This window comes from Sarcophilus harrisii, chromosome 1 (genome assembly GCF_902635505.1).
Source record: "Sarcophilus harrisii chromosome 1, mSarHar1.11, whole genome shotgun sequence".
Lineage (NCBI taxonomy): Eukaryota > Metazoa > Chordata > Mammalia > Dasyuromorphia > Dasyuridae > Sarcophilus > Sarcophilus harrisii.
The window spans coordinates 317831773-317858323 of record NC_045426.1 but is presented as its reverse complement, the minus strand read 5'-3'; the positions used below and the strand labels follow the sequence as shown (position 1 = coordinate 317858323).

Below are 26551 nucleotides of genomic sequence, written 5' to 3'. Positions count from 1 at the left end.
TGGAAGGCAAAGAAGCTAGCATTACAACAAAAATCACCTAAAAATGAGTATAACTCTTTGGGAGGAAATGGACATTTAATGAAATGAGTGACTTTTCAAGACATGGATAGAAAATTTGATTTTTAAATACAAGACTCAAAAGAAGAAAAAGAAAAAAACCTTAAGGGATTCAATAAGGTTAAAATGTTTGCATTCCTACATAGGAAGATAATACTTGTAACTATTAAAAACTTTATCATTATATCAATTAGAAAGAGTATATATAGAGGGCATTGGTTTAGGTTGACTATGATGGGATGATATCTAAAACATGAAATTAAGAGGGAAGAAAAAGGGATGCACTGGGAGAAGAGGAAAAGTAAAGGCAGAATAGAGTAATAATTTCACACAAAGAAGCACAAGAGAGATTATATGGTACAGGAGAAGATGGGGAGGATGGGCATTCAACACTCAAACCTTACTCTCATCAGAAATGACTCAAAGAGTATAAAATAACATACAGTATCAGTTGGGTATAGAAATCTATCTTACCTTACAGGGAAAGAAAAGAGAAAAAAGGAAGTGATTGAGAGTAGGGCAGACTAAAAAAAAAGTATAGGTCACAAGCAAAACACTTTTGAGGAGGAACAGGGTTAAAAGGAGAGAGAGAGAGAGAAGGATAAACAAAGGGAAAATGAAATGGAGGGAAATACATAGTAATCCTAATTGTGAAAAAAATTGCAGCAAATTTCTCTGATAGAGGCCTCAATTCACAAATAGATAGAGAACTGGATCAAATTTATAAGAATACAAGTCATTCTCCAATTGATAAATGGTCAAAGAATATGAACAGCAAGTTTTAGGAAGAAGAAATCAGAATTATCTGCAATCATATAAAAATATGATCTAAATCACTCTTGATTACAGAAATGCAAATGAAAATAACTCTGAGGTTTCACCTCATACTTATTAAATATAATATGACAGAAAAGAAATATAAAAAATGTTGGAGAAGATATAAGAAAATTGGGACACTGAATCTCTGTTGGTGGAGTTATAAACTGATCCAACCATTCTGGAAAACAAATAAAATTATGCCCAAAGATATATAAAACCATGTATACTAGGCTTGTATCCCAAAGAGGAGAGAGAGAGAGAGAAAGAGAGAAAGAAAGAGAGAGAGATGCCTAGCAGTGGTATTGCTGAACAATCTGATAGAAGTGAAGTGATATATCAGAATTGTTTTAATTTGCATTTTTCTATTCAAACTGATTTAGAGCATTTATTTATGTGCCTATAAATAGCTTTGATTTCTTCATCTAAAAACTACCTATCCATATCCTTTGACCATGTTATCAATTGGGAAATAGCTTGTATTATTATAAATTTGACTCAATTTTCAATATATTTGAGAAATGAGCCCTTTATCAGAGAACTTGCTGTAAAGATTATTTTCCAGGTTTTTGCTTTTCTTCTAATCTTGGTTGCACTGGATTTGTTTGTACAAAAGATTTTTGATTTAATATAATCAAAATTATCTATTTTGTAATGTTCTCTATCTCTTATTTGGTCATGAATTCTACCACCTCCTCCCTCCACAGAAGTGATGGGTACACTATTCCTTGCTCTTCTAAATTTGATCATGATGTCACCCTTTATCTAAATCATGCATTCATTCTAACCTTATCTTGGTATACAGTGTGAGGGCTGGTCTATACTGAGTTTGTACCCTATTGTTTTTCTGTTTTCTCAGCAGTTTTTGTGAAATACTGAGTTCCCAGAAGTTGGGGTCTTTGGGTTTATCAGACTCTAGGTCATTATGGTCATTGTGTCTGGGGTGTCAAGTCTAATCCACTGATGCATCACTCTATTTCTTAGCCAGTACCAAATATTTTTGATGATTACTGCTTTATAACATAGTTTGAGATCTGGTTTGCTAGGTCACTCTCCTTTGCATTTTTTCTTTGGTATTATTGACCTTTTGTTCTTCCAAATGAATTTTGTTAAATTTTTTTTTAGCTCTATCAAATAATTACTTAATAATTTGATTGGCACAGCACTAAATAAGTACTTTAGATAGGAGTCATTTTTATTATATTGACTTGGCCTATCCAAAATCAAATGATATTTTTCCAATTGTTTATATCCATTATTTGTGTGAAAAGTGTTTTAAAACTGTGCTCCTGTAGTTCCTTGTCTGTCTTGGCAGAGAGACTCCTAAGTATCCAAACTCCTTATTTTAGAAATGAGAAAACAGAGGCTCAGAAAGGCCAAGTGACTTTCCCAAGGTCACACGATCAATAATTGTCAGCTCAGGTCTTGTAGACTCCAACAAGTCCAGCCCTGCCCGCTGTGCTGCCAGGCTGTTTAAGAAAACTAGGTAAGAAAAAGTTCAGGAATAAACCCAATTAATATTATGAGCCAATATACAAGGCTAGGATTCAATGTAAAAGTGATTCAGAAGAAAGAATGCCATAAGATCTCTTAAATAGATATAACTATAAATGTATCAGAAATTGGATCAGGGTTAAAATAAAAGCTTAACATTTGAATCCAGGTTAAAATATGATGCAACTGTTGAATGACAAAATAATTTAAATGTAAAAATATTATTAAAAAACAAGATCTTTCCAAAACAAAAAGGTGAAATAAATGCAAATATAAATTTATGAATGCCACAGAAAGAATTAAACATAACATCAAAGTACCAAAGCATTATATAATATTTCTTGAATTTCTCATTTCAGCTCTTAACTCTTAACTCTGAAGCTTACTGAAAAAAAAATAACAAACTTAGTTGCTTAAAAGGAAAGAATACTAAGATCTTCCTTTGAAAACATATAGAGATTCTGTTTTATACACTTATGTTGAAAGAGAATCCAGGTTTTTTTTATAACCTCATTAGGTAGTAAACAAAAACATTACTTCAACAATTTCACTCTTAGAATACTTACTTATAATAACAAATGTCAGTACCTACACGAATCCACCATGGTCTGGCATGTAATGCCTCCTGAACTGAATACATAAGGGGTTGCATACCTTCAAAAAAGTAAAGGAAAACTACACATTAAGAAAAAAAACACTAAAATTTACAGACAGGAAACATTATTTTCATAGCTTAAAAATATAAATAATTAAAAGTAAGGCAATTACATTTATATTTAACTTAAAAACAAATTAAATATTTATTAGCATCTCATGACATTTTTATCAAATGCTATATGTAAGATGTTTCTGAAGCTAGAAACTCAAAGAAAGTAAATATGTAAAAGATTGTTTTTTAAAATAAATTATTTTGATATATTAACAAAATATAAGATAAATGGTATAGAAAACTGTCATGTCAATGAGACCTTTCTAAAATTACAAGATGATATCCAAATCACAAATTCATATCACAGCTTTTTAAAAGTTTTCCCCAATTCTAAATCAAACAAGCTGAAATTCAGCAAAAATATTTTGAATCACAAATATCTAAGGAAGAAAATGATGTGCCAATAAATCATACTGAAAAGAATCATAATTAGAAGTCTCCAGATGTAGTGATGGCTAAGAAAAATAGGCTGCCATGGCATACTTCAGCAATAAGAGATTAAGTAGATGTTTGCAGTTTGATTAATTGGCTAAATATGGAGCACAGAAGGAATCAACCATTATCCAAAGAATATATATAACATGTGTATGTATATATACTTTAAGTCTATAGTATAGTAGTATATTTGTAAATATGTACTATTTAAATATGTATATGTACGTATATAATTATACAAACATAGCAGGAGTTTTGGATGATGACAGAAAGTAACAATGAATTTAAATATTACAATGAATTAAAATAACGAAAACACTCAGTGGCATTTAGCACTTTTCAAAATGAAGAATTCAAAAGAAATATACCCTCAATTATATTTCACAACATTGTAAGAATAATTTCATACTAAGATAATTATTTTGTTAGAAAAATATTATTTACTCATAATGTAACTATCAGTATATGAAAGTTTTAAATTATTAGATGCCGATTTTTAAAATCTGCCTAGTTTAAAATATTATCTGTGTTCATTCTGTAAAATTGAGAGTTTGATATTTTTCTCATAAAAATGTCCACACAGCAAAGATTAATCAAATTAATTCAATTGTTGCTAATTCTTTTTTAAAAAAGTTTTATTTTTAAAAGGAATAATATGTCTAAGCTAACTAGAAATGAATAGGAATTTTTTTAGAAAATTCAATCTTTGGGTTAACTTTTTTGGGGGGGCAAGGCAATTAGGGTTAAGTGACTTGCCCAGGGACACACAGCTAGTAAGTGTTAAGTATCTGAGGCCAGAATTGAAGTCAAGTCTTCCTAACTTCTGGACTATCCACTGCACCATCTAGCTGCCCCAATAATTCAATTTTGAGGAGTAATTTTTTGGAAAAAAATACAACTAATTATCTTTAATCTTTATATATTTTTTTATTTCTTTGGGTGGTTTTTATTATATTGTATAGAAAAAATTTTCTGTATAAGTACCGTAACTGAAATCACACTAAATCTAAAATATCATTTTTATAAGTTAATTTCAACATAAATTGATGAAAAAAACAAGGTACAAATATTAATCTTAATACATTCCTTAAGTAAGGTCCCTTGAATAAAAGCAAATGCATGATCATCAAAACTTTGGAAAATAAATCAATATATTTTTAAATCTGGTAGAAAAAATTTATTGGCTGAAGTAAATACATTAAATAATATATTATTTCTAAAATCTCTTTCTAAAACTATTAAATTAAGAAAATGAATTTTGCTAAAGGTTTTTTCCCATAATTATAATCTTATTTTAGCTTCTCATTTGCTTTGTAACATATTTTAAATCTCACAAATAATAAAGCATCTTAATATTTTCTCCTCATGAATATTCTGATTTTCAAAATATCTCCTTAAAATTTTAACTTATTTTCAGCAGTTTTTAATACAACTTGAAATATAATACTGTTAGTTCCCTCCCCACTAAGTTGAAGTACACTTTCCCCAGAATTCTGCATGTGCTTGTAAGAGAGGATATCTCCAGGAGGGAGAGATATTTAAATAACTGTAACTATGCCAACTTAATAAATATTCTTTTCAAAAAAAAAAAAGAAGAAGAAGAAGAAACATAAAACATAATACTACATGCTACTACCATTGTTTAAAACTTACCTATTTACCTTTTTCAAATATAAAACTTTTAAAGTTTAAATAAAACTATCATCAATTTTGAGCTTGATAAGGATGAAAGGATGGTAAATTGAATGTTAAAAAGAATTTCAGAATAAATTCAGTTCAACCCCATTATGTTATAGAGGAGAATACTAAAGACTAAACAGGAGAAATAACTTATCAAAGACCACACAGGGAGCAGAAGGAAATCTGAACCTGGATTATTTTCCCAAAAAATTTCACTGCAAATAATAAGCAGCAATAGTAAATGGCTGAAATTTGCTTTCATTATTATTCAATCATTTCAGTCATGTCTTACTCTTCATGACCTTACTTGGGTTTTTTTTTTTGGGGGGGGGGGCGGGGAGGGGAGAGCAAATATAGTGGACTGGTTTGTCATTTCCTCCACCAGTTCAATTTATAAAAAAAACTGAGGCAAACAGGTTTAAGTGACTTGCCCAGGATCACACACCTAGTAAGAGTCTAAGACTAGATTTTAATTCAGGTCTTTTTGACTCCAGGCCCAGCATTTTATCCACTGAACCACTTTGCTGCCCATAGTTCTCTATACTACAGATTTTAACAGGCTTGAACTTTTAGAGAGCTAGATTTTTTGCTATTCATCCTGCTCTTTTTTCCGGAATTGAATCTGAACAGTGAATCAATGTACATCATAATTTTCAAAAAGCTTTGCACAAATAATGATAACAGCAAACACTTAAATAGTCCTTTAAGGTTGGCAAAGAGCATTACATATATTATCTCATTTGATCTATATAACCTTGTGAGGTAGCTGCTATTAGTATTCCTATTTCACAGATGAAGAAGTTGAGGCTGATATTCATTAAAGAATTTGCCCAGAGTCACTCAGCTACAAAGTATTTGAAACAAGATCTGAACTCAGGTCTTCCTGGCTCCAGGTCTTCCTGGCTCTAAGTCTGACACAATCCTCACTCTAGCACCTAGTGACAGTTTCATTAATACCAAAAGGAACTTATTGAATATATCAAATTAAGAAGGGTCTCTAAAATACTACTATCTTGGGGAATAATTTTATGGATTAACTAGAGGAATTTATACCCAGGTCCTTCTATTACAAGTCTTATCCTCTGGTTATTGTGTTGTATTGCCTTTATTATTGATGTTACTCAAGTTCTTAAAAATGTAATCTATAAAGTCCTATAAAATAAAATGAAATCATGAGTCCTTCACATAAATAATAATAAAATTGATATTAATTCCAATTTTACACATTAAAAAGATATATTTTATGGACAAAAACAGCATCCTAAATAAACACATTGCACTTGATTTGTAAAAGATAGTGATAATTTTTAAAAATTACATCCCTTGTTACAAATAGCATAAAATCCAGAAAAACATGATAAAAGGGAGAGAAAATTGTCTTACCATAATTAAACTGACTGTTGGATTTTTCACAATTGATGATATTAAATCGATAACCAATACCTGTCCGCATTCCACTGACTTCAAAGTAAAACCACTGATGATAATGATTGCTATTTATATCTGAGTTCAGAATAAGATCATACTCGTTTCTGATGATAAACAAAGAAAAATAAATCTGTTGAAAATAGGAAAAATTCCTGAGTATATATTAAATGAGGAATTAGAAAAAGACTTACTTTCTTATTTGAATAACTTTCCGTAGATTTCCAGATTCAAATCTGGAATTAAATTTCAAACTTTCTCCTTCTTCTGGGACAGTGTAACTTTAAAAGATAAAATAAGATATGAAATATGAATATATGAAAAATCAATTTATACAGATAAAAAATAAATGTTTTATTTTTAAAGAACCATCTCTTTTTTAACTTAGAACAGACATATCAGAGGGGAAAAAACAGGCTAACATCTGTAACACAAGACAAATATATTAGTGAGCATTCTATCTGCAGTTTAATGGTGAGGAACAACTAATTTATTAGTTTAAATAAGACTTTTTAATCTAATAAAGAACTGCTACCTTTCAAAATACTGATCTTTAGGTCAAAACATAAATCAAACACATGCTATTCCACTGTTATTTAATAAACTGAAATGTAATTTAAAAAAAAATAACCTTACTTATGGAAAGTGTTAATACAGTATTTTTTCCTTTCCTATGGATATATCCCTATGCATATATACAAATATACCTATATACATGTTTATAATATCCTTAGTGCCTAGCACAGTGCCTCATACACAGTAGGTGTCAGTCAAATAATAAATGTTAGTCAATAAATAAATGTTAGTCAAAATGAACTATAAATATATATTATATATATAAAAAATAACAGCTGCAGAAGTTTATACAGGAGTTTTCTCATAAACCAAAAGAGAGGAAAAAGAATTTATCACTTAAGACTTGTCATCTTTTCATTTCAAGGAAGCAATGGCTCTGAATAGCAAAAACAAAAACAAACTCCAACACCCTCAATTTTCATACTTAAAATATTTAATTTGTTTTACTTATTATTCAGATCCTTAAATTTACTAATGTTATTTAATAGTAATAATCACTGTACAAGTAGCAGTTTGGTATAGTTCTAATTACTGGACTATTACTAGTTAAAAATATGTAGCTAAGAGAAAATAGCAGAAGGATAGCATATAATCACATTTCACCAAATTACCAAGAATCACCACTATAATCAATACTCAATTATCCAGGAAGATATATAGGAACACAATAATATTTAGTCCAATACATAGTAGATATATATTCTTATCTTTTAAAACTACAATGTTAAATTTTGATGATAAAAATTTAAAAACATCAAAATGAACAGCAACTAAGAATTTCTAAATTCACACACTTACTTTGGATTATCCAGGTCATACATAACTTTGTCTATGATATCACTTTGATGAATTAGTCTCTCAATATCCTGAGCAATTTTTGTCCTATTAATACAAAAGAGAAATCTGATTGGAATCAGGCCTTTCAAATGTCAACATATTGCTTTCTCCAAATTGACTTTGGGGTTTAAAGAAAAATCTAATACTGAAAGGTTGAAGACAAAATGTCTTTAAAAGAAAATGTCTTCAAATGCATTTTGGGGGCACATCTTAATAGTATATCTTAATTGTGAAATCACATATACAAATAATCAATAGAGGTTACTTAAACACTAAAATATTTAAAGAAGCATTAATTACAGAAACATACCACTTATCTTCAAATGAGACTTTAATCAAGTAAAAAGGAATCTCTGAGCATCTAGATGTAATAAAGCTTGGGTACTTTATTCCATAAAAAAGTCAGAGCATCACATACAGGTCTTTACCCAGATAATTTTGTACAAAATAAAGTGGCAGATTAAAGCATCAAGGACATTTACAATAACAGAAAGCTGACAAAAGCTTAGAAAAAGGGAATCTAGAAAAAGTTTGGTAGTATTGAGCATTTTTGGGTAAGGGCAACCAGCTCTAGAGATTTCAGTTAATTTTTAGGGCACCATTAAGGCAGTAGAAAATAAAAGCTGATTTTATTAATGATAATCCTGACTAAAAAGTAAAAGTTTAATTATGTTCGGAATAAAGATTCATATTTACATAATGATTTATTATTCAGAAAATGCTTTTGTCATAATTTTTGTTTTCTAATTTTCAAATGAGAAAACTGAGGCTGAGAAGTTACAAGACCTCCTATAAGTCACACCACAAATAAAGTGCTAAAGCTGGAATTCAAACCCAGAGCTGTCCAGGGCTAGTTTTCTTTTCATCTCCCTGAATTTAAAGAGTGAAAGAAAATATTTCATTTTAAGACATTAAAATAAATAACAGGTTTCTGCACTTCATATGGTAGAACTTCAGTTATCTAAAAAAATTTGGAATACTTCATTTTCCGACAATATTGGGTGAGTTGTGCTATGGTTTAGCTACAAGAAAAAAGTTTTCAAGTATTTAAAGTTACTCTTAATTAGTACTAATCTTAATGGCTATAATTTTAACTATATTAAAACCTAACATTTTAAATTCAGCACAAGGATCAATGTAAAACAGAATAAGCTCTTTATCCCTAACATTCAGATAAAATGAATGCTGTAAGGAATTCAAAATTAACGACTCCATTCCTTCATTGTATGGACAGGGAAACTGAGAATCTAGGTGATTTATTCAGTGATCAAAAAGAGTAATTCCCTTATTCTCAGTCCGAAACTCATATATCTAGTTTATAAAGTATAAGCTATATATGATTTAATATAACATTGCTCCCCGTATAGTTTAGCTATGAATCAATGCAATGGACATCCTAATTCTGTTATGTATCTTAATGACCATCTTTTGATTTGAAAGGCTTTTTTTATTTAACCTTTTAAATATACTTCTTTACAAATATATCAAAACTTAATTTTTTTCAATTATATTGGTAATCCTTCATTCTGGTTCATTCTTACCAATAAAATTAGATTTATTCGATTTACTTGCTTAATGCATATGTTGATGAGTTAAAAACATAAATAAAACATCTCAAATCATTAAATGTAATTATTGTTGAGTTTTACTTTCTAGTAAGTACTTTAGATTTCCGTGAAAATTATGTAAGGAACAATCTAGCAGCAATATGTAACCCTTATCATCATTTTGCAGGTTTGGATTTGTAAAGCCAGTACTCAGGATAATTTCCTTCTCAATTCTTTACCTGAAATTAAGGCAAACTGCCATCAAGAATCCAGGTTAAAAGGATTAAGATCAGAGCTCTCAAATTGTTAGAGGCCTTGAGGTCATCTAATCTAAACCTTTGTTTTTCAGTTGAGGAAATTGCAGCCCAAAAAGATTAAATGACTTGACCAAGGTCACAAAGACAAAGTCTGAAGTAAAGAATCCAGGGATTCCAGAGTCAATGATATTTTCTCTACACCAACTTTCCTATTAACAATTAGATAAGTTACAGGTGTGTTTAACTAAGATAAAGAAGTAGACTTTTCTGGTTATCATTTTTAATAATAATAGAACCCCTTATTTAAACAACTAAGCATAACCAACAACCAGCATCACTACTTCACTTTGATAGACATCATGAAATTTACAGTGGGATCTAAGAAATACAAACATCTAAATACAAATCTGTACATTACATTCAATATCCATAATTACTTTCAAATGCTACTTAACCTAGCTCTTTTTTTTTTTTCCTCCAAGCTTTACAAGAATTCTTTTTAATAAACCCAAACCTTGCCAATTTTTTGTAAAAAGCCCTTTGAGGACTTTGTTATTCCCATTCATCATGGCTTAACTTAATTGCCACCTTTCAGAAGAAGACTTCCTTCCATGACTACCTGGATCTGGCGCTTTATCCTCAGATAAAACTCTCCTTCAAATTTTCCACAGTCCTTTAACTAGATGGCTTTTTTAAAACTTTTCTCCTTCTCTTTTATCATATGTTTTTGGGAACTTATAATCCTTTCAGAGCTTTATTACATGCTAAGCTTCTTAAAAATAGGGCCTGTGGAATAACTAGCTTTGTATACTCAGCACCTCAATTCAATTTGTGAAACTGATTTAGACCTAAATTCATAGTAAGGAGCAATTGCCTAATTATAACTTGTCAGAAAAATAGCAACCTAACTTGATACCTTCCACTCTTTTAAAATCATACTCTTGTAAGGTAATGACCTTTTCTTGGTGGGTCTGTCATTATTTTTCAGGATTGATCAACTAAGCCTCAAACACTTTACCCTTTCTGTTTCCATTAAACTATCACTATCCTGGTTCTCCCTACCTTACTTCCTTCTTTATTTTAATTGGACTTCTCTTCCTCCTTCTCTCAACTCCTAAATGTGGAAATTGTCCAAACTCTGGGCCCTCTGTTCTTTTCTCTCTACATTCTTTTCCATGGAGATCTCATCTACTATTATTACTTTGACTATCATCCTTAAATACATAACTTCCAAGTCTCTTTTCCCAGATGTGACTTTTAACTCTTGAATAAATTCTCATATCCCCAATTAACTACTAGATATTTCTATTTGTATAGCAAGTCACCTCAAACTAAAAATATCAAAATCAAATTCCCTATCTTTTTCACAGTCCCCTAGGTATATATTTCTGTCAAATTTAGTATCACTGTGTCTATCAACCCAGGCTCAAACACTCAGATTGATTTTGATTCTCCTTTCTCTCCAGCTCACTACCCACTCCCATTATCTAATTAATCATCTACTTCTATCATTTCTTCCTTCTTACTATTTTTTTTTTATATCCAATCCTTCCTTTCTTGTTCCCCTGCCACAACAGTAGTTTAGGGTCTTATTACCACACCTTATAAGATCTTCCTTAACTGACACCTAACTGGTATCTCTGCTTCCACTTTCTCCTCACTCCAAACTATTTTGCAAGCATTCTTCCTAAAACACAACTTTCATTATGTTACTCCCCTACTCAAAAACACTTCAATAGTTTCCCACTTACTATAAAGTCCAAACTCCTTAGCCTGGCATTCAGAGCCTTCCACAATCTGGCATCAACCTACCTTTCTTTCTTTGTATCCCCCACAGTGCCTAAGGGTACAGTGCCTCACACATAGCAGGCGCTCAATAATCATTTGTTGATTGATTGACTGAAAGGCCCCAGTTTGCCCTTCCAAGTTCCCTGATCTCAGCCCATGCTTCCTTGCAGGCTGCAGAAACAGGAAAAGAAAGAAAAGTTATATAGCAGCCTGATGGTGATGGTCTGTTAAACCCAATGATTGCTTTTGAACAATCAGAAAAACCTTTCTACATCTAAAACTTGCTATCTTCACTTTCACTCTTTTTGAGATCTATACCTGCTCCCTTCTATCATGCATTTACCCTTACACTCACTTATTCCTATTTATCAATCAGACACGATTAACCTGTTCTGGATACAAGTGCCTTCTGACAAGAACGTGTTATGAAATCTGAGTTATATCAAAACATAACTTTTTAAAACCCATTTAAACAGATTTAAGATTTTCAATAAATAAAAGATACTCCTCCAAAATATCATTTTTTGTCATTTTACATCTTATTATGTTTTAACCATAAAAGTGTCAGAATATTGTTGAGGAGAATTAATCAAATATAGGGACAAAATTCAAAATATTTTTCTCTATTAGACTCATTTGCCTAGGACCAATGTTAGGCAGCACAGGCAAAATGCATATGGAAAGAGTTCAAACTATAATGGACTGCAAAAAAAAAAAAAAAAAAAAAAGGAGAAGGAAGAAGAGGAGTTGGAGAAGGGCAAGGAAGAAAAGAGTAAAAGGAGGAAGGGAAGATGAGGAGATGGGGAAGATGAGGGGAAAGGTGAAGAGGAAAAGTAGAAGAAAGGGGGGAGGGGAAGAGGATGGGGAGAGGAAGAGGATGGGGAGAGGAGGTTGAGGAAGATTTACCCTAGATTCCTGGCTAACAAAATAAAAATGACTAGCGCAACTGAATAATAACAACCAATGACCTATCCCAACAGTATTTCTTACCATTAGTTAGTATACATTTCCAAACTGTAACTCTTTAAGAATACAAAAATTCAAAGCATAATGTTACTGTAACAAAAAACAAAACCATGTGTGCTCAAAATTTTGTTCAAAAAATTTTATTCTATATGATGATTGGTCCCTTTAACTCAGGCAGTCTGTAATTGAAATCAATTATCTTAAACCAACAGAATCTGCTATCCAGAGCAAATTCTGAGATTACTGTAAATAAGTTTAAATAAGCTTCCAGTAGAAGAGACCAATAGAATAACAAAACTAAATAAAGTAGACACTTTTATCCTCCTGATTAAAAGAAGACCCAATACCTTCCTGATTAAGAAAAAATAAAAAGAACCATGCTTTAAATTCTCAGCTTGAGTTTACTGTTATATAAAGTCTCACAAGAAAGCAACAACTCTAAATGCAAACATAGAAACATTTAAAGTGAGGCTTTGCTTTACTTTTAAAAAAAAAAACAATCTGCACAGGTTATAAAGAATCCACGAGTTAAAATTGCTGACAATGCAGTGACTTATTATATTACCTAAAAGGTAAGAATATACCACAGAGAAAGACCTCTGACTACTTTAAATAGAAAAGGTGCTGAAATAAAAACTAAGGCAATTAATTGCACCTCAGATACTTGTTCCTTTAAAGCAGCATAGCTGAAACTAATAACTGATTGATAGCAGCTTAAGATTAGATGCTATCATGTAATCAACTAGGTATTGTCAGGCTCCCCATGACAAGATTATCCCTCTCTCTTTTCACTTCTCTCTTTTTACTATTAGGAAATACCTTGTTTTCCACAGCTAAGGCCTAGCAAGTAAACTGTGCCCTGAGTCTACCCTAACAACAATCCTTTGTGCTCATTGTCTATATAAATTCTACTCAACTAAGTTACAGAACTGATGATCCCTGAATTCAAGCAAGCACCAACAGGTCAAGACATGAAGTCCTACAATGAATGGAATTTTTATTACTAGACAATCTTGCCTAGTCTCATCACTGTTGGTACACCACACTGACACACATGTGTCTAGTTTCCCTCCTTCAACAGAATAAAAAAGCTTTTCCTTATGACCACTGTTAGCTCTTTGTTTTTATTTTATTTCTTAGTTAACTATGATTGTGATAAATTGTGAAAGCTCTTTGGTATTTTCAGAATTAATAGCAGTTACCTAACTTCTGTGATTTTTTAGTAATTTGTTTTCACATTTGACAGTATGAAAAAAATTGTAGCTATAAATTGTGAGGGTTAAGTAAAGAGGTCAATAGAAATTCTGGTAAAACATACATCGTATTTTGGATCATATGGATCTTTATTCCAAACAAAAACTCCTCCACTCTTCCCAAACGTAGAATCATGCACTTCAAAATCCAGCAAGCAATTTCTAGTTTCTACAGGAAAAGTTAAGGTGTAGCTGTCATGTTGTTTTTTAAATTAAGAAAGGAAGCTGCAGCTATATGTCAAATTATCAAGATGTTATTAAAGATTGTAAAAATCTCAGTGAGATGCTTAAAAGGTAAATGGGAAGTGTTCACAAGTAATTCAAAAGACAAGATTGAGAATTTCAATTCACATAGAAAGCATGAAAATTTCAAAGTCAATTAATTGCTTATAGTGTTCAAGTGACTACTCATTTATGTTCCAAGCATAGGTTGGATTCTCTCCTAGAAAAGAAGGTTAAAGGACTTGGGAACTCTCTGATAATGAAGTATTCCTAATTAAAATTGAAATCAGGTCTTTAGTAAGGAGGTAAAAACTAGCTGGAGTGGCAGACTAAGAAAAGACCCTTGTGAAAGCAATAGAAAAGTCAAAAAAATGTTGCACAGGAAAGGAGAGGAAAGAAAAGGATTAATATACACTTTGAGCTAAAAAACAAATCTGAAGCTTTTTCCCAAAGAGGAGGGACTTGGATACTGTGGAAAAGAATGATACTTTATACCTTTCAATGTATAAAGAAACAATCAGATGAAAGATTATACTCAGTTAAGGATGAGAGGAAAGAGAAACCAGTGATGTTTGATCACTGACTAATTAACCTTATGTCAAACTAACGAAAACAAGAGTGGAGTTTCGTGTCTTTTTGGGATGTTTATCCAATTCTAGTCAAAACAAATGACTACTACTCACTTCTGGAGATTCAAATGAGTACAAATAATACAGTAAAAAAGAAAACCAGAAAGCACTGCCAAAAATTACAAAGTCCTGTGGAAGAACCTCAAGGATTATAGGGGAACCAGGTTATAATGTCAAGGATGGCAAAAAGGGAAGACTGAAGTAGGAAGTAAAGTCTAAGAAAATGTTTCAAAGCTTAATCTGGGGATGACAAACTACTAGCCATGGATGGAAGAATGTCTGGTAAACATTTATTTTCCTAATATCTGGCAACTGTAATCATAAGAGGTATAAATAATATCCACCATTCTAGATACTGTAGAGATCAGTTCCAACAAAGGAAAGATTTGCAATATTAGAAATGAAGAAGAAGATGACAAAATCCAGGAGAGGAGTCAGTAATAAAATCTGTGGCCTCAAATTTCTACATTCAAATGCCCAAAGTAATAGGCAATAAGCAAGAAGAACTAGAAATCCTAATACAAAAAAATGTCATCTTATAGGTAACAATGAGAATTGGTGGGATGAATGCATGAATGGGTATGATACTTCTGAATGGTCACAAGTTATTCAAAAGAAAAAGGATGTATAATAAGGATTTGAAAAGGGGGGGAGAGAACAGAGTGGAAACAGGTTAAGAAGGTATAGTCTATATTAAGAAGGTATATTCAATTGAAAAATCCCAAGAATCAGAGAGGAAATGAATAGTTAACAACATTTGAGTGAAGATAAATGAAAGGAAGAACAGAAATTATTTTGTCATCTGAATATAGTACAGACTACCTAAACAGAAAGACATAATAGATGCGGAGTTTGGAAAATAGATTGTAAACCTGAAAGACAATAGCAAGTTGCCCTTAATGATAGAGGATACTGAATAGTGGTGGGCAACTATTTATCCCAAACCAGAAAGAGTCCTCTCTCTATCAAAAGCCGAGGACATAATAATTTCTTCACTTAGTTTAATAATAATATCCTCCTTCGAAAAAGAAAAAAAGAACTAAAGGGGAAGTTTTGTTTCTGATTCTAAAATGCAAAAATGGGTTGCTAAAGTGGACATAACAATGAAAACCTTATAAGTAAATTGATGGAAAAAAAGTCAGGAACAGTCTAGTTTGCACACTAAATTTGGGGAAAGCAGATTTCAAAGATCTCAGAAGAAGGACAAGTGGGATCCCATGCATTCAAGTTCTAGAGAGGAAGTCAACCCATGAGGAATGGAAAACTCTCAAGAAAGAGAGTCCTAAGAGACAAATGAAATAATTCCAGTAAAGAGAAAATCTCACCAACTAATTTCAGTTTTTAAAATAGATGACAAAAGAAGGAAGCAGAGACAGATAATAGAGAATGAATGTAAGCATATGGCATAGTTCTATAAAAATAATGTCAGGAGTGCTAATCCTGAAAAGAATCTATGTCTATTAAGGAAAGCTAAGAACAACAAAAAGGAGGCTTTTAAAGGTATATTAGGTGGAAAAAAAACAAGATCAAAAAACAGCTAGAGGACCATCACTTGACATGGCTAAAGATATAAATGACAAAAGAGATATAAGCAGAGCTGCTCAATTATTTTCTTCTTTTTTTCTGCCAAGAAAAATGGCTTTTCCATTCAAAATAAGAAGGAAAAAATCACAAATAGAAAGTTAATGCTCAGGATAAAGTAAGGAGACAGAAAGACAGAACTTAGCTATCCTTGAAGTCAGTCACCTCAACCAGAATTATATTCTTGGATACTGAAGGAACTGGCAAACTTAATTGTTGAGCTATTGTCAGTGATATTTGAAGGCTCAAAGAAAATGAAAGAGGTGCCAGAACCAAGCTATTCTATTCTTCAGAAAGGAAAGAGAATAAGAAACTGTGTATCAGTGAGCCTGACTGTAATTATTAGGAAAATTCTAGAATTGGTTATTAAAAAAAAAGTGGTTAAAGAACATTTAGAAAGGGAACTGGTGATCAAAGAAAGCTAGTATTACTTTATCAAGAAGAGATTGACAAACTAGACTTATTTTCTTTTTCTGAAAGAGCTCTGAAAATACTTAAAAAAGGAAAATATTAAGAAAAAGATTTTACCTCTATTTTAAAACATTTGCTAAGTTAGTTCATGCTTTTCCTACAAAAATGACATTGATATGGGCAAGATAATGGATCAATCAACATTGATTGAACAGCTAAATTAAGGACTTATCACTGTTTAAAGTCAATGTATCCAGTGTAGTGCACCAAAAACCTATGTCTAGAGTGATGATGTTTTAACATTTTCAATATTAATAACTTAGATAAAAGCATAAATGACATGTTTTCAAATTTTCAGGTAACACAAAACTAGAAGATTTCATTAATGGTGGGATAAGTCAGGATCCAAAAAGATCTTCACAGACTGGAACATTAAGGGAGGAACATGGTGAAATCCAATAGCAACAATTGTAAAACTTTACAGGAATACAAAAAAAAAAAAAAAAAAAAAAATCAACATCACAAGATGAGAGAGCTATGTTTAGAAAATATCTGACATAAAAAAAGACCTGAGTGTTTGAGTGGACTGAGAATTCAATATGAACCAATATCTGGTGGCCAAATAACCAGTAAATATCACTGTAAACAAGTAATTACTATTTTCAATGATAAATGACTAACAAGAAATCTCACCTGTAGTCTCACTAAACCAAGCATTTATAAACCTTTCCCCTTTTAAACCCTTAAAAATCACTACCCATCTGACATCACTAGATAAATCACTTTATTTCTTTTCTTTGTTTTTATTCATTTATTTGGGGCTTGCAGGCAGAAGAAAGAGATTAGGTTACCCTATCTTTCATTAATTAGAAGTGCCTGACTCCACTACTGATTTGCACCAAGACTCTGACCTGAGTTACCATGCTCTCAGGGGCTCAACATACTTGGGCCGGACTTTATGTGGACACCAAATTAGCTCAGCTAACAACTAATCAAACAATTCACTAGCCTCAGCCTCTCCATAGCAAGGATTACAGGTTATACCACCACAGTTGTTGGACAGCTATTTCTTAGATTAATTTCATATTTTCTTCTTATTGCAAATTTCCAACTTATATTTAAAATGTAACACATTAGTATAGTGTATCTAGTGTTTCATTTGATATTTTACTTTCAACTTACATCCCTAATAAATGTAAGAGACAACAAAACAGAAATAGTTACCTTTTAAGGAATTTAATCTGTCAAAAAACTGGTCAAGCAATAAATTTTAACATTTTGCAATTTAATGACAGTATGAAGATATATTTTTGAACTGACCAGTTTTCAGTTTCTTCTAAATGTCATCATAATTATAAATATTTAACTTTTTTAAACACTAAAATTAAATTTCAGAATGTGCTTGCATTTGTTAGGCCAAAAATGCTAATAACTTCATTCTAAAGTAATTTTCTTCCTAAACATGTAGCCACAATATAAGAAACATAACTGATTATTCTTGAAAATTAAGAAAAATAATCATTGTTAATATCGTAACTATCATTTTTTAGAGGAAAAATGGATATAGACTACTCACCTTTGCACACCATAGGGTCTTTCTAAAATAGGCTCCTTAAATGGAGGTGGAATGTGACCAAAATAATCAGGATAAGCCACTTCTGAATATTCAGGAACAGATTTAGTATTTTTCACAATCTCAACATAGAGATCAGAATCATGGAGTGGTGGCATGTTGGGTACTTCAACCGATGTTTGCTCCACTGATGAGTTAGATGCAGAATCATCATCTTCTTCAGTTTCAACTCCAGTAAAGCAGAGCTTTCCTAGTTGAACAGTTCGTCCCTCAAAGAGCACATTTCCACAAGTAGAAATATGTGGACATGTTTTAGTGCATGAAATAGAGGTAAGGTGAGGACTGGAATCTTTCTTTATTCCGGCAGTAAAGCTTTGGGAAGTTTGGGGAGCATTCTGCAGTGTTATTCGATCCAGGGCCTTCACTAGGTCACTAGTGAGATACTGGTTTGACATAACTGTTCTGTTTTGATCACCTTCCTGTTGCGGTAATGAACTATCACTGTTTTTAATATCTTCCTTTGCCAGATCTAAAAAGGCAGGTTGTTTATCACCTTCCTCTCCTTGTGAAATGGTATTTTTTTTCACTGAATTTATTACACTGTTTGGCTCTACAGATGGCTCTTCTCCTGCTGTAGGAACAACAATAGGCCCACCTAGATTTCCTTCCTTTGCCAAGGGCTTTGGTTCTTTGGCAATTAAATCACATTCCTTCAAAAACAAAAAGTATGATTAAAAAAAATTATCAATATGTAGTCAAATATTTTAGCAAAAATAAAGACAGCATTTAAATTCTTTTATGTCGTATTACATGAATGTAACAAACAAGTGATAGCACTGCTTAGATTCTATTCTCACTCTGAAGAGTCCTCACTTAGGTCCTCCTGAATTCAAATCTGACCTCAGACACTTAACACCTCCTAGCTGTAAGACTCTGGAGAAGTCATTTAACCCAATTGCTTCAGCAAAAAAAAAAAAAAGAAAGAAAGAAAAAAGAAAAGAAACATACAGGCCACTGTATTGAGAGAAAGCAGTTCGCTTAAAAATAAAAACTGAGTTTTTTAAATAACAACACATCTGCTTCATAGTAGATATATTTTCCAATTACATAATTTAATGATGAACTCTTTCACATATCACCTGCCATAGAAATAAAGCTGACAACCTAAAATAGAGTAAACTAATCAGCAGAGATATCTGAAAGTCTCTTTAAAATTAATTTCTTTTCTTCTAATACAATGAAAGTTAGCAATCAGTAGTAATCTAACTTAATTGTCACTATGAAGAATTGTATTGATAAACTGACAGAAGGAAAAAAGATAAAATTGAGGAACAATAAGAAACAAGATACTAATCTCAGTACCAGGTGCAATTTCACTTTCCCTATGGCTACTTTGAATATCCTTTTATTTTTGTATGTGCATATTATATTAAGACTTACTATATATGACTTCTCAGATGTATGTTTTTTCACGTATACTATTTTAAAGATGATTGAAATCAATCAAATAACCTCTACTTACAGCCAGCCCTATGATTTCTCTCCCATTACTGCTCTGAATCAGTTTTTCCATTGTTTGTGAGGGTTTCTCTCTATAAGTATTTTGTTGTAATTTGGTAATCAACATGAGAGAAAAGGGAAGGTATAAAAAAGTTTTCTCAGTCTTTTTACTTCTACTATTTCTGACCTGCCCTCTTGAGCATATTGTACTATCTTTGGGCCAAAGATCCATGAAACTACTTAAAGATTTAATTAGAATTGTAGCAGCTATTTAATCTGTCCCAAGAAAAAAGGTAAATAAAATTTTAACAAACCTGAAGCAAAGAAAATCCCCAAAATAAAAACTACATTTCCATTACCTTTTGTCTCTATCACTTTCTCATAAACACTCATAAATTCTGTATCACACACTCAATCTCTCTTTTGGAGGAATAAGAAAAGACAATTGTTGACTTTTTGAAAATGACCTTATATAACCTATATCAAAATGCTTGCTATCTTGGGAAGGGAGAAAAGATAAGGGAGGAAGGAAGAAAAATTTGGAACACAAAGTCTTATGAAATGAATGCTGAAAACTACCTTTATATGTATTTGGAAAAAATAAAATGTTGAGGAAAAAAGAAAAGGACCTTAGAGACTAACTAATCTAACCTTCATTTTACAAATTAGGAAATTGAGGCCCCGAAAAGTTAAGCAATTTTAATGACATCACACAGCTTACCCATTGCAGAGCCAAGATCAGTAATTTCCACACACTCAACTCTTTCCTTAAGCCACACTCAAAAATTAAGTTATTTATATTCCACTTAACTTTTCTATTAATTGCTAGTTCAAGCTAAGCTATTTACAAAAATCAAATAAAAATCTTTAACATGAATTAAGGATGGTAGCCAATCATAAGTTAGATGTTCTAATACCTCCCTATTAATTTACAGATAACATTACCAAAAAAGAAAAAATTAATTTAAAATATTACCACATTTATAGTTGCAAATGTCAATGATATCATGAAAATGGTTTTTAGTTAACACTTTCAACTAGTTCTTACTTCCAACATATCAGTGCAATTAAATGAAAGGAGACAATAACAGATGATTAGTGTTTTTTTAAAGTAATAGTTTAAAGATTCAAGTGTTATGGAGCTAATTATGCATGTCTACAAGTTGTTTCAGCTGAAAAGAGGGCTTAAAAATAACCAAGTCTATACCACTTTTTTTTTTTTTAAACTTGGAGGACTAGATCAGCCCTACAGGCTGAAAGTACATTGGTCACTCACAGGCCAGCCCCAGTTCTGATTAGCAAAAAAGCTTTGACCATAATTTGTGCCCTGGGCAGTTTCAATCTATCTTAAGAAGCCTGGTGGTCCCTGAATCTCAAGCATTTAACATCTTGGTGCTAGAATTAATGCTAATTAATATCCAATTGACTTTTATCCTTTGGCAGCTCAGAACTGCCTGAGCCTACCTAGTAGCAGGGACTACATGTGTATGCCATGATTCCTGGTTTTTGTCATTTATTTTGTGGATAAAAACAATTTAAAATCCAGAGAAGCTAAGTGGTTTACACAAAGTCATACAACTAAATACTTACTGATAAAGAAAAACTTTTCCCATTTTAAAAATGAAAAACAAAATAGGAAATATATTTCCATTTAAGAAATAAAAAAATTCTTAATTGATCAAAACATTAAGGATCTGGATTAAGTCAGCTTCCCCCCCTTTTGTTTTTCAAAATCACTTAATAAAATTTTTTCAATTACATGTAAAAATAGTTTTCAACATTCACTTTTGTAATATTTTTAATTACAAATTTTTTTCTCCCTCTCTTCCGTTCTCTACTCCCTAAAACAGCAAGCAATGTAATATTGGTTTTATTTTATATATATACATACATACATATACATACATATATATACACACACATACACACACATACATACAAATCTATTTATATATCTATATCTATAGACATATATACACAATTATTTTCAGCATATTTCAATATTAGTTATGTTGCAAAAGAAAAATCAAAACAAAAGGGGAAAACCACAAGGAAAGAACAACAAAAATGAAAAAAAGTACAATTAGTATGGTCCTTTTTTTTCTCTTTACCTGAAAGTCATCAGAAAGTTCATGGAAAAAGTGTTCATACATTTTTAATTCTTCTATTGGTCGTCCTAATTCTTCTTTGGGTTTTAACTTGTTAATATCCGTCTCAATATCATCATTCTGTAACAATCAAAACATATTGGTATCAAGGGTTAGGCATGCCTTTAATAAACCAGAATATACTTTCAATATAATGCCATCCAAATCACTACATGGAATTAAAACCAAAAGATGAGCAAAATAAATTATGCAGTAATTCCTACAAATTTTCTTTTAGTAATTTATCTAATTTAACATTTTAAGTGTTTTTTAATAGAGAAAAATCACAGCATTAAGACATGTATTAAACCAATTCAAAAGAGTCAAACTAAAGAGTGTATACTTAGGGCTAGGTACAGAAAAGTAAATTAAAAGAAACCTCACTAAGCTATTCTAGTAATTTTTGAATATAAAAAAATTCAGAAACATGGGAAAAGTTGTGTTAAGGAACGCAGAGTTGAAAGAACATATACATACATAAATAACCAGTCAATCAGCAAATGCTTAGCTCTGTTCCAGGCACTGACCCTGGAACAGAAGTGAGATTGTTATTCCACCCAAACTTACAGTCTATTCAGGAAATACATTTCCATCTAGAACTAAATACACATATTTATATAAAAGGCAATTTGCCTGGTGGTGGGGAGGGACGAGTGGATAACAACAATAGATCCTGAAGAAGTCTTCAGAAAATGGAGAAGTTATAGACTGTATGCAGGGAGACAAATTAGAAGAAAATTGCAATAATCCAGGCAAGAGGTGTTTGTAATATGAATGAAGTGGCAACAAATTCTGATCAAATACAGCAGTCGATGTTATTAACATGTTATCAAAGTAAGAGGACCTAGCTTTCCTTTGTGTTGTTTGTCCTTCATTCTCAAAGAGGACTATGACTTCAGGGAGGGGATGCTAAGACATCCAAGTGAAATGGATTTAAGTGAGGGAGGGCTAGGCAAGATCACCTGCCTCACTTTTCCCTCCAGAGCCATCTGGGTCCAAGGGGCCAGATGTAGATTAGTATGACAGGAGATGTCCATGATGCAGTGGGAGACCTTGGCCTTTTTAAATTGAGGTCTTCAATAAGTCTCAGCTATACCCATAAAGTGATTAAGGCTAGGTAGTAAATGAGGCAAAGAATATCCTCTTTATTACTTTCTGTTAAAAACTGATAAACCAGCCTTCTGGTGGAAGAGATTTACTTTGTAAGAGGGATTGTTTGGGTATTTTATGAGAAGTTTTATTTCAAAACAAAATGTTTTGGTATACTTAATAGCATACAAATGGTTCTCAAACCTTTTTTATCCATGACCATTTTGAAAATTAAGACATCCTATACTCCCCAAAGAATTTACTTCAGGCTGTTCATTATGGAAGATTAGAAGCAAACTATGTGCCACTCTGGGAGAAGTTGAAACTGAAACTGAAAGAAAGGTTAAAAGTATCTACTGGAAGTTGGAAAATCTGCAGTCAAATAGGACCAGTTGAAACTAACTTATGTGTTGTTCAGAGAGGATATCAAGAAGTTCCAAATATCTCACTCTGAGTGATCAAGAAGATTTGGGAGTCTGATCTACAGTAGCTTTGTGATCCCAAATTGAGAGAGCCCTAAAATAACTTCACAAATTATTATCAACTCCACCACAGGGCCAAAGAGGTATGGAAAAAATTTATTCATTTAATATATAATATTAATAAATTAATTTTTGTTATTAATTATAGAAGTAATCTGTATAATATAAAATATATTTTTAATTTGTCCCATTCATAGCACAAACTCCCATTTCAAAACTACAAATATACTGAAATATACTGCATATGTTTTCAGACTTTGTTTCAATATATTGATTGGTTTCTTTTTTTTTTTAATAGCCTTTTATTTACAGGTTATATGCATGGATAACTTTACAGTATTAACAATTGCCAAACCTCTTGTTCCAATTTTTCACCTCTTACCCCCCACCCCTTCCCCCAGATGGCAGGATGACCAGTAGATGTTAAATATATTAAAATATAAATTAGATACACAATAAGTATACATGACCAAAATGTTATTTTGCTGTACAAAAAGAATCAGACTCTGAAATACTGTACAATTAGCTTGTGAAGGAAATCAAAAATGCAGGTGGGCATAAATATAGGGATTGGGAATTCAATGTAATGGTTTTTAGTCATCACCCAGAGTTCTTTCTCTGGGCGTAGCTTGTTCAGTTCATTACTGCTCCATTGGAAATGATTTGGTTGATCTCGTTGCTGAGGATGGCCTGGTCCATCAGAACTGGTCATCATATAGTATTGTTGTTGAAGTATATAATGATCTCCTGGTCCTGCATATTGATTGGTTTCACTGAAGGTTTCTTTCCTTCTTGAACTTTTTCTTTTAAAAATATTGTTATAAGATCATTCTGGAGATTAATTTGGAACTATGCCCAAAGGACTTATCAAACTGTGCATATCCTTTGACCCAGCAGTGTTTCTATTGGGCCTATATCCTAAAGAGATCTTAAAGGAGGGAAAGGGATCCACATGTGCAAATGTTTGTGGCAGTCAGTGGCAAGAAACTGGTAACTGAATGGATGCCCATCAGTTGGAGAATGGCCAAATAAGTTATGGTATATGAATGTTATGGAATATTATTGTTCTATAAGAAACAATCAGCAGGATGATTTTAGAGAGGCCTGAAGAGACTTACATGAACAGATGCTAAATGAAATGAGCAAAACCAGGAGATCATTGTACAATTTAGATTATGTGACGATCAATTGCAATGGACTTGGTACTTTTCAACAATAAGGTGATTCAGACCAATTTCAATAGACTTGTGATGGAGAGAGCCATCTGAACTCAGATAGAGGACTGGGTCTAAATGTGGATCACAATAAATGTTCACCTTTTATGTTGTTGTTTGCTTGCTTGTTTTTTTTTTCTTCCTTTTTGACCTGCTTTTTCTTGTGCAAGCATAATAAATATGAAAACATATTTAGAAGAATTGCACATATTTAACCTGTATTAGATTGCTTGATATTTAGAGGAAGCAGGAGTTGGGGAGGAAGGGAGAAAAATTTGGAATACAAGGTTTGGCAGGGGTGAATGTTGAAAACTACCTTTGCATGTATTTTGAAAAATAAAAAATTATTATTATAAAAAATATTGTTGGGGCAGTTAGGTGGCATAGCAGATAGAGCACCAGCCATGAAGTCAGGAGGACCTGAGTCTGATCTCAGACACTTAACCCTTCCTAGCTGTGTGACCCTGGGCAAGTCACTTAACCCCAACTGCCTCAGCAAAAAAATAAATACATATATTGTTATATGGTCTGACTCTCTGGGAAGGAGAAAGGAAAGCTACTAAGAGAAATTCTGATGATATAAAAAACAAAATATTTAAACAAAGTTTGTTTTTAGAACAAAATATACAATATATATTATTTTACAATTTAATTGTATGTATATTAAAATCCTTCCCAATGCCAAAAGGAGGGAATTAGACAACACTTCAAGGCTCCTTTCACTTTTAAGACAGCGCAAAGTTTTACTTTTCTTTACTCTCTGATGCTAGTCTTGCATCAACAACTATTTACCAGATATTTTCATTTTAATTGTCCAAAGACAATTTCAGTCTCAACATATCCAAATAAAAACTTATTATTTCTTCCCCCCTTTCCCCTTATGAATAATCCCTGTGACAAATTTCCATATTTCAGCCAAGGGTGCATTTCCAATCCTCCATTTAGGAAGGCTCATAAATAGCTAACTCTCACTGATGATCCACAGTTGAAAAAAAAAAAATAGGCACAAGCTTCTATGTCATTATTCAAATTTACTTTTTTTTTTTTTTTACAACACTAAAACATAATATAAGTGGTTATCTGATAATAAACATTTATACTAACCTTAAAATTTTGGTCTATATCATCATCATTCTCAATTTCATTTTCAGCTTCTAATTCAAGATCTTCATTGTCATCGCTTTCATCTACTACGTCATCCACTGTGATACAAAAGGCTCTATAAGTAGGTGAGAGGTAAACTTTCTACAAAATGACACCCTGAGGAAGACTGCTTTGTTCAAAGTACTAAGAATTCACATCATAAAATACCACACATGCATAAATATTTATAAATAATTGTTATTAAGAAAATATCAAATAGCACATTCTGTTGTGACTCACCTTCACTGCTTGTACTTAAATAGCACTAATTGTGAAATCTATGGTAAAATTACATTAGTGTCATATATACATATATATGATACTAATTTAATAATAATAATTACATTAAATATATACATATATATATATATATGAAGTACCAACTAGAGAATTTTGCTCATGAGAAAATAAGAATTGCTCTTTTTTGATGCTTCATCCACTCTGGGTTTTTATGATATTACTCTTAGTTTTCTTCTTCCAATTCCCTTTTTAAGCTCATCATCCACCACCCTAACTGCAAGTGTAACCCAAAGCCTATGGCTATTCTGGGTTTTATTTTCTTCACTCTATTACTTGCTAACCTGGTCAGCTCCCATAGCTTTAGTTATCATTTCCATAGAGATTTCTCCTAAATCTATATATCCAGAACAGTTTTCTCTCCTGAATGCTAGTCTTGCATCAACAACTGTTTACCAGATATTTTCATTTTAATTGTCCAAA

At 31.8% G+C, this 26551-nt stretch overlaps 1 protein-coding gene across 7 annotated transcripts in view; it reads right to left on the bottom strand.

Moving 5' to 3' along the window:
* Positions 1-26551, bottom strand: part of AGTPBP1 (ATP/GTP binding protein 1) — a 180769-nt gene that overhangs the window by 77640 nt on the left and 76578 nt on the right. For all 7 annotated transcript variants that reach the window (XM_031945451.1, XM_031945454.1, XM_031945455.1 and 4 more), the window contains exons 12-18: positions 25793-25890; positions 21868-21984; positions 18260-18966; positions 7991-8074; positions 6811-6897; positions 6575-6723; positions 2934-3021 (exon numbers count right to left, since the gene is read on the bottom strand). In XM_031945451.1, the coding sequence (XP_031801311.1) occupies positions 2934-3021; positions 6575-6723; positions 6811-6897; positions 7991-8074; positions 18260-18966; positions 21868-21984; positions 25793-25890 (1330 nt within the window). The remainder of the gene's footprint in view (positions 1-2933; positions 3022-6574; positions 6724-6810; positions 6898-7990; positions 8075-18259; positions 18967-21867; positions 21985-25792; positions 25891-26551) is intronic.